Raw genomic sequence first — 10030 nt, forward strand, 5'->3', positions numbered from 1 at the left:
GTTATTTTCATCTTAATATTAAAGTTACGAGAGGGTCTGGGCTCTCGTAATGTTAGGAGGAAATTTCCGAGGATTTTTCGTTCTCGTAACATTACGATGTTTCTGTCAACGGTTTACGAGTGGAAGTTAATGTTAAGACTAATGTTGACTAATTTTGTTTCTGACAACGGCCCCCATGTCCTCAGAAAATGTCTGATATCTGACCTTTCCCCCAGTGCCCTTTGACCTGTGACCTCCAATTTCGCACTGGTGATGGGTTTCCTCCCCATCACACTATACACCGAATATTAAGAGCGTAGGTCGAGCCGTTGATAGTGATAGTTGTATCACATTTCCGTATTTCCTCCTATACCTTAAGTTAAGGGGGAAATATTCCCCCTCCATTGACACCGCTCGATCTTTGACCCTTGACCCCCAAATTCAACATCCCGAGTCCTTTTCGCGACCCCCCTCCCCCCACGTCCCGAATATCAAGATCGTACATCGAGCGGTTAAGATTTGTGCCGTAACTGTTGACACACAGACGGACGGACATTCATGCGATTCTACAAGCTGCATCTGACTTCGTCTAGTAAGACTCTCTGCCTACATGTAAAACCATACATGTAAAAAAACTCAAAGCTTGAAAAACCTAGCAGCAATGTGCATGAAATCCATGGCCATCTCGCTCAGGAGTCAGGTCCATAAATCAATTGCTAAAGATAAATAACTTAGGTCACATAAATGTGCACTTATGTAATTTGTAAATTATGATCACTACACTCACAATACAAAATAAGAAATTTTCAAAGAAATTAACAGGTTTTTCTACCTACATTAAGTTTAACTTAGCATGCTCAACAACCCTTAACAAAATTAATGTAACAAACTTCCAACAAGTCAGACAGGCCAGTGTTTTAATATTCCCCTATATGGGTAGGTACTTTCCCAGTTCATACCCTTAGACTTAGAGGAAAGGAGGGCACTATATACGAACTACGGACACCTACTACCCGTGATGCTTTGCGCTGTGTTGGGTAAAGGCAGTAAATGTGCGATTTCAGCTTCGGTGTAAGCAGCTTTTTAAATTTAATGGCACAGAGACGAATTTTAGTAGAACTAAAGAGACAGAAGATCTAGTAGACAAAACTTTGCGCATTAATATATAATCATAGTTGTAAATTTCAACGAATAATTATCTATCTACATATAATCACTTACTACAGAACTACACCAATTCCCCATAAATATCATAGTTAGGTTACTGAAAGCCGTGAATTCAACTCAAATGAGTTACATGAAGAGCTCTGCAATCTGATCGTGTATTCAACAAAGATAGCTTATATGTACTAAAAAAGTTAATAATGCACTCACGCCTAAGTTTCAAACATTAAATTTTTATAATCAAATATTTAAGCAAAAATCCATTGGTAAATAAATGGTACAGTTTTACTCAATAGTTCTTATAATATAGCCGACATATCAGTAACAGTGGTACTTTTTTCTCAAAAACATTATAACGAAACAATGTTGAATGAAACGACGTTAATGGGGGTCTGGGTGTCCTAAATAATAATGTCACAAGCAAGATTAGAATTTCACATTCAAAATGCATTGTTTTGGACAATGCTTACATTCAAAACATCACATCCGCAAACGACCACGGAAATGGCACACACTGCTCTTGTTGACTTTGACTGGCGTATCCCGTTTTAAGAAAGCACACAGAATAGCTATCGTAGGCTTGTTATAAATGACAGAAATAGGGGAATAGAATGCTGAGTAAACGAACATATCGTTGAATACGTTTTTAAAAAGATAGATGGTATTTATCATATATAATGGCACATTTAATTCGATATATGATCTGTTGGAAAAAAGTATGTGTGAATTGTGAAAATCGAGGCTAACAAAGATTTTAAAGTTTTTATAATGCTCTGCAGCATAATGAAATGGGACACTAAAAAGAATTAGATGTACTGCAACCAACGTTTTCTGGCTATTGGCCCAATGCCAAAACAGTCAAGCTGCCACTTGAATGCAGTGTATGTACATTGTACATTGTCTTCAGCTTAAACTTGGTGTATGCTCTGTAGTTAACGCAGTACATTTTAACACAATAATGACTTAATATAGTCATATTGGAATTTGGCAAGATACAGTAGTGGTTCACCATAACCTTCTGCTGAATATTCTACGTGGTAATGCTAGCGACAAGCGATACACGGTCCCCAACGTTGAAAGCCAGATTATTACACCTTTACTGTCCTGGCCGGAATTTCGACTTACACAGCCTTCGCAGTGAACGGTGGACACACTAACCACTGTACCCTGGTAGTATCTCTGTTATGATTGTGACTATGCAGAGCATAACTTCCCCATTCTGCCCATGGCACAAGGTATCACGGGAAATATGGGGTCGGCCAGGGAAAAAATTAATTTTTTTTATTTCCGGGGCTCTTTTTCCAACTCCTTAAAAAATGTCGGGGGCTACTTTTTCAATTTTCTGGGACTATTTTTACCACTTTGGGAGCTACTCTTTTCCAAGGCTACTTTCTTTGCACTTTAACCTTGTTATTCACAAAGTTTCACAAACCCGTGTTACCCACGTCTTTGGCTGTGCACATCGTGGCAGCGTACGTACTTGCTGGCTGGGGCAGCATTGATTGAAGTACGGGGAGGGGGGGGGTGCACTGTTGGTTTCAGTCACGTGGGGCATGTTCATTATTACATATGTAGGGAGTGGGCACCGTTGGTATGAGAGAGCGACAACAACTCTTTCCTGGTATTGGAAATCGCTATATTGCAATTGTGCTGGAGCTGAGACACTAGCTCAGGCATTGCGGGTTTTCAGCAGCTTGCAGTTGCAGCTGGCTAGTGTAACCAATGGCAATGCATTGACTTCGAGGCGTGAGATTACGGGGGCGATTTCGAACAGTTTTCTTTTTAACTGTCGCTCCCGTAATCAGATTTTTGGGAGCTCTTTTGGGAATATCTGGGGCAATTTTACCCGCCGCCCCCGTGTAATTTTTTGACTGGTGTCGGTGGTTATTATATGGTGGCATCCTAGAGATAGACAGCTACAGGATCCATGTAAATGAAATGAGCAAGTTCCTACAACCAGCGCCCTGAGTCTATTGTACTTCTTGTGTGGGATAATATTCCTAACAGTACACCATAACCCAACAATAAACAATGTTTAACAATAAATACTTGCATTCAAAATTATGCTTGTACTGCAGGAAATGCGGAGTTCACATACTTACTTAACTAGTCGAAAAACTTTTGGTAGGAATGCACTTCCAATTACATAATAGAAGTCGATAGGAAAACGAGATTTACGTTATGGAATCTCACATTGAAAACGTTTTCCTGGAACATACTACTTTCACAACGTAAAATATTAATGTACATAAACAGGCGACAATACCTTATATGTCTGCCTCCAGTATTTCTTGGTATCTTGCAGCATTCTTTTCCACAGCATACCCATTACTTCAGGGAAATGTTCGTATGTATATGTGTACTGAGCTATCTCTCCCATTAGAGGTCCTGTTGGGCCCCATGGTTCATCATTGGTCGCTTCCCTGACCTTTGTCTCAACTTCGGTATAGTTCATCACCACATTTGTTCTGAAATTGAAGTGTGACATACTTACAAAACAGTGGAGTATAAAAGGCACATGAAGTGACATCTAGGCATTGAGGACTTGCTGGCTGGTTTACATACGATTCATTTTTCTGCTGCAACTAAGACAAACATCCTGAAGCTGAATGTATTGTCTTTGCTTCAAATCCCATAAATCGTAAGAGTAGAAAGTTGACTCATCACAGGAGTGAGTATGAGTGTGAATTTGTGTTCACACTAGCAATACCATAAAAGATTGTCTCTCAGAAATCCCACGAATGTATTGTGATTAAATAATTGTCTAAACAAGTGCTGTAAGCCCAACCTAGTTATATATCAAACTAAAATTTGTGAACTATACCAGTTGGTAATTTTTAATGCTATATTATAAAAACAATAGATACATACATTTAAAAAAATTTCCTAATTGAACTGATAACTATGAAAACCATCCTGTTGCCATGACTACTTCATGTAGGCTCCAGGTACATAAGAGGGTGTGTAAACTAACGCACAGTTAGCACTTACAACCTGACATGTTGTGCCATGTGATTAGAGCAGCCTGTTGTCGTTTACACTCATAAAACTGACAATGAACAAATCTAACATCGGTGCTTTAAAAGGGCGTAGCAACATTGTCGAATCAAGAGCAGTTTGGGACCCCCGCCATGTGTTTTCGCATATACTTTCTTAAACACTTTCTTTTGTCCAGCCTCCACAATATCACTAAGAGGAAATAGCATGAAATTATACAAACAATGGTCCAGACTCCAGGTGTGACAAAACGTTTTCAGCCAGAGTGGTGCAATCCTGGAATAAACTCCCACAGAGCGTAATCGCAGCTACCACGACTAACGAATTTAAGATGAGAATCGACCGATTCATGAAATCGCCAGATATGGGCGACACATTAGGCTAGGCCTATTACTACCCATTATCCTTACCTAACTAACACATGTGCTAAACTAATCTGGGGTGATAAACTAGGCTACGGCAACAGTATCAACACTGTCATTGGTGTAAAATGGATTAAACCACTAATTAGGTCAAAGCATAGCAAGCCCCATCATGTTCCGTTCGGGGTGTTTTAGATCAATCATCAAAGCATCTTCAGTGCTCAATTTTAACAGTCGTCCGGTCATCCGTGACGACTGGATTTTCTCTTGGGCAACTACAAATTGCTTCCGTGGTTGTCCGGTGTCCAACCTCTACATTAATTTTATTTTTTTTATTTTCAATTTTTGCTCATCTGTGACTTGACACAGTGTTAATGTAAATGTTATGAAATAAATTTCATGCAACTTTTAATTACTATTATCACAATGACGTAGCTGGGATGATACCACATTATTAGCGTCATTGATCCCAGCCATCATTTACCACATTACACATATTTTATTCTCTTCATTATTATCGGAGTGAAATCAATGCGAGATGGCCATGTCTGCTTGTCACAATGCCATACGTACAAAATGTAACATGATTGGCCTTTGTGCTTTTACAGCAGCTGAGGCATTCACGTGAGCCAGGCGCAATGCAGCACATGTCGTTAAATCAATATGCGGACTAACCAAAACTCTTGCAGGGACAACCATCATGCTTACTATCTTTCTTGGGTTGTCGGGCGACAATCCCAAAAAAACCTTAAAATTGACGGCGGAGCAGCGTCGAATCTTTTTGGGATTAATCTAACAGACCAGACACGCACTCGTCCAAATTTCTTAAATTGATGTTCCGTTTTGGTTTCGTTCACCAAATAGTTTTCAGGTTATGCACAGAAACTCATCATAGCGAGAGTTTTTTGGATTTTTTTAATTACTCTCGTGTGATTTTGTTATGTTGAGACCGACGCTTATTTATGCTATTATAGTGCTTATATACGGTAAGGCTTTACCTAAAACTTAACACTTAGAATTGAGCACGTATAGAGACTAAGAGATCGCTTCTAAACGACTAGGGACAGTTTTAGAATTTACGCCTAATCGTTAGAGCATTGGGATATTCATTCCTACTTTATAGTGGTTTCCACTGACCTCCCGAGGAGATGAATTAGACTCGTGCCCGCGAACGAACCCATATTTGGGTGTACCCTCTTGTGCCGGTCTCATCTAATGTAAAGTTGAAAGTTTTATATGAATTCGTCATCGGCGTTAAAGACGGTTCGGCAGTTTCTTATTCCGCACGAGTTAACGCCAGCAAGTAGAATAATAGAAGCCACGGTGACTACGACTCTACCCTCGTGCAATTCGCGTTACGGTCGACGTTTTCGGCGCGTGAACGCGCTTTGAACACTGTCGGTGGCTTGTGAGACTGTACGCTGGCCGAGTTTGAGTGGGAGTTGACTACCAGCACTCACATACTCGCCAAATACGCTCGACATATCATCATTCCGTGATTAGTTACCAGGTACGTATTCGGTGTCGCCTTTATCCTTTCTCCGTCATTCCGCTCTTTGATTCCAGTGTACTTACTCCTTTGCCTTTCCTATTCTTCCAGCTTTCTCCTTTTTGCTATCCCATTTTGCATATTTTTTTCACTTTACCGCGACCGCTTACCTTGCAGTGTGATTTACGGGTTTGCATCTCTTCTCCGTTTCCTTTCTAACCTCATCCCGTTCTCTGGCCTTCTATTCTGCCCACTTCTTTCTATCTCTCTCCTCCTCCGCCTCCTCCTGTCCTCGCTGGCAGCTCATACCTCTCGGTCGTGGGGTCACCATTTTTAGCCTTCCATGTAGCTCTTCTCTCCTTCTAATGACTATGAGCCGCCAGCAGGCATCTCCTCCTCTTTTCCTCCTCTTCATTCTTTCATTTTCCCAGATCAATTCTCTCTTTCCGAACCTTTCTTTCTTATTTTCCGGCCTGGGAATAATATTCACGGGTATGCAGTGGAATGCCGAAAAACACGGGGCGTAGGAGTGAACGGCTAGCCCTAGGCTTACAAGAGATTTTCAAGAGGGATTTTTTATTTGTGCTAAACGATATAAATCAAACATTGGGAAGAAGTTAAACAGTTATAATCGTATGTTTAAATTTATGTGCACAGAGGATATGGCGAAGAATGACTTGCTCATTTAATGTTTCAACCCATACCCTGCTAATCTAGTTTCATGCTTCAAATAATGTTATTCCCCTAATATTCAGCAGAAATTATTAAAGTTTCTTCAGTAATCAATTTGCTACCTTGAATTTCGTGCGCGCTTTTAAAGTTCGTCGTCCCACTGTAGGTCCTTATTACGCAGTAGCGAGGCCGAAGTAAAGGGGATAACGTCTAGGGGAGGATATGGAGCGGGCTGATCTCCTTGGACATTTTTCTGAGTGCTTCAACTTCAACAGGTTTGCTTGCCTAGATGGTTTATAACGATGATAGGGGGGTTATTACGTTGCAGATGGACTCGATGTACAATTTGTTACATGGCTAAAGTCATGTGACGCAGTTACTGTTTCATTCTTTTTCCCTTTGCAGAGGACATCCCGTCTTAAATTAAAAATTTTACTTTGTTTAAAATACCTCTTTGCCTAATTTACGGATGATATCCGCTTTTGAACGTCACACATGGTTCATAGATGTTTAACTAAAGTCTGGCGCGCTGAGATTGCCCAGGACTGTAACCCGACCACTAACGCTTCCCGAAGTGGCTAGCCTGTGATGGCAGATGGTCTTGTCTGTTGACAGAATGCCACCTGTTCGGCTGGGACATGGAGCTACCAGCATAACATACATGGCAATTAGATATAATATTAGTAATATACCCTAATTCGTTCATAATAGTTACTATACTGTATAAGAATCATGTTTATATTCAGCAGTTCATAACTTAGAAATTTTATAGACATGTTCTATCATTGGATTTTCTTGATATATTATTTTGTTTGAGAATATCTCCGGTGACCACCACATAATCCTATACATGAGGCTTTGATTTTGTCGTGGATGTTTCGACTATCGGTATATATGTGGGTGTATATATAATTACGTGCTAGTTACATATAATACGGCCTAATAATCTATATTTGCGTGATATGATTTGATCAGATCTTTCGCATATTATATTAGTGTAGGCAAATGGATCAGTTCTAACGCTATAACTCTCGATGTTTGTTGAAGCTATAGGAATATGAACGCAAGTCGCGACTACATTTAATTGTTTAACAGTATCACCTGCCTCGCGCAATTTGAACAAAACATGCCTCTCGAATCAGCGTGCGCGTTTCATTCTTGTTCAACAGACATTGAACACGACATTCCCTCATAGGCTAGCCACTGTTCGATGGAGAGGCCGTCATGTTCGGTGCATGACAGTAGCCCGAGAGTCTGTGCAATCTGGTAGTGCCCCAGCTTGAGTTGAATACCTATGAACAGTGTCTATCATCAGTCGCCGGGTGTGTTTTGATGACGGAGCTGCGAGAGAGTTTAGAAGTCGAAACTCCGTGCCCCGGCGATCCTACCCTCTAGTGGGACCGCGGAAATGGGTCTTACGAGGCATCGTCCAAACGTGCGCGGTATGATGGCTCGGCGACTTTTGAATGCCGAAAAAATTGCTAGTGATCGCTTCAAAGCTATTTCCGTAAAGGCAAGAGGTATTTAACACAAAGTAAGTTTTAGCTTAGAGTGAGTGGCACGCTTTTGGATGTAATTTTAGTCGAGTTGCCACGAAGGTATATCTTCATGTGTGTGTGGTGTCAGGGTAAAAGAGTTACTCGAGATATCAAAGCAAATGTTTGATATGTTTCACATGGTATATTTTTTTTCGAAGGCAGTCCTCTCTATTATCTTTAACTCTGGGCTTAAGGTGTTTCGTGGACACAGTGTCGAATAGTTGAGTCTAGTTTTAGATGACGCAGATGGTTAGGAGTGTGCGGCCATGATGTATGTAAGATAACATGTGTCCCGTAAGGCTCTCTATACTATCACTCGTTTCTTTGTGATATAACGACAATCGGTATATATCTTACATGGAATTTTATCTATTTATGATAGTGATTATTTATATATTCACGCTATACTTATATATAATATTATATATTTCTCGCTCGGTTCTCGTTCTCTTTCTCTGTTGTCATCGTTGGCATGGTATTTGGAACTCTGTTTGAGGGGTTTCTTCAGAGCGCAGTTTCGTCACGTATGTGCACATCATCCGACACGTACCTCATTAAAGCCCGGTCTTTAGTACCTCGCATCAAGTTTTTCGGCGATCCCTTTTTTAGAAAATGGGTGAATGTTACCAGGGCAGTTAAAGTTTTAATAAAGTTGTAAGTGATCGGTCAGAAAACGGTGCTACACACAAAATAAAAAGGTCCAATAATAATAAATCTTACATACTAATATATGTAGACCACTATCACACCTTTTGCAGCCGTCCGTTACGAGTGGAGGCGTGCACCGGAGACGGATGACTTTGTAGTCTAGTCGTTATAGAGTACGCTACGGTCCGCCAGATTTCACTTTTGGTATATTTGATTGCCACTACCACTTTGTGGGCGTATTGGGATGGACAATTTTCACAACGAAATCGGCAGGTTGTAAAACGCAAGTTGGGCGACCAATAAAGAGATTAGAACTAATACTTTAAACTGCCTCATCTACGTCCTGCCTCATTGTTACATGGTAAGGAGACGTCTCTAACTCTAGGAACATCCGTACCTCTCCCCTCATTTTACAGGTAATGGATACAGCGGTTAACTGCTCTGAGGCACGTTTCATAACTAATCTATAAATAATAGGAAAGGCAACGTAGCTCGCCAGATCCACTTTTCTGCGCTACCCCTTCATTATCTGACGGGTTATATGGAGCGCCTCGTCTACTTACCGTCAGGCGATACCCGATTTTCGTACTTGTTCGTAGCACCAGGAACACGCGACAGCACAACTATAATGCTTGTAGATTATTCTTTTTTTTTAACCTATAAAACCTGATATCGTTGGCATAGTATATATATATTACGTTTCATATATACATACACACACACCCACACAGGATATAGGACTCAGATTGCGTTTGTTTACCCGATTAATCTCCTATTATTTAGTAGTGTTATAAGATTTGTTGGTATTATTTCGCTAGCGTTACGAAGAGAGAATGACCGGCCCAATGCAGTTTGCATAAGAATGAAAAAGGGGGGAGATGAGATATTCGGACTTTTCACCGAGACAGATGTGTACTGTGTTTAAAAGGCGGAGAGAGAGGAGAAAGGAGGTGTGTTTTCCTCTCTCTCTTTTCATTTGAATATCGTTAGAAGAACGTAATGATAGATCAAAGATCGACGGGCAGATCTCGGACAATTCGGCATAGAAGAATTGACGATGCCTAGTTTTTGAAAGCTTCTGCAGGAGAGGATGTGATATATAGTATTATATATGAAATGTTACAGAGAAAGAAATCAACATAGAATCCACACCTGGAGTCTGCCCCTCCCGCTCTGAACTC

The 10030-nt window shown here is 40.5% G+C and overlaps 1 protein-coding gene across 2 annotated transcripts in view; it reads right to left on the bottom strand.

Annotated features, from left to right (window-relative positions):
• The window catches only part of LOC106805601 (clathrin interactor 1-like), a 26427-nt gene that overhangs the window by 13438 nt on the left and 2959 nt on the right, over positions 1-10030 (bottom strand). For both annotated transcript variants that reach the window (XM_014807265.1, XM_014807266.1), the window contains exon 2: positions 3410-3611. In XM_014807265.1, coding sequence (XP_014662751.1) covers positions 3410-3611 — 202 coding nt within the window. The remainder of the gene's footprint in view (positions 1-3409; positions 3612-10030) is intronic.

The sequence above is a fragment of the Priapulus caudatus genome, unplaced genomic scaffold (assembly GCF_000485595.1).
Source record: "Priapulus caudatus unplaced genomic scaffold, Priapulus_caudatus-5.0.1 Scaffold120, whole genome shotgun sequence".
NCBI lineage: Eukaryota > Metazoa > Priapulida > Priapulimorpha > Priapulimorphida > Priapulidae > Priapulus > Priapulus caudatus.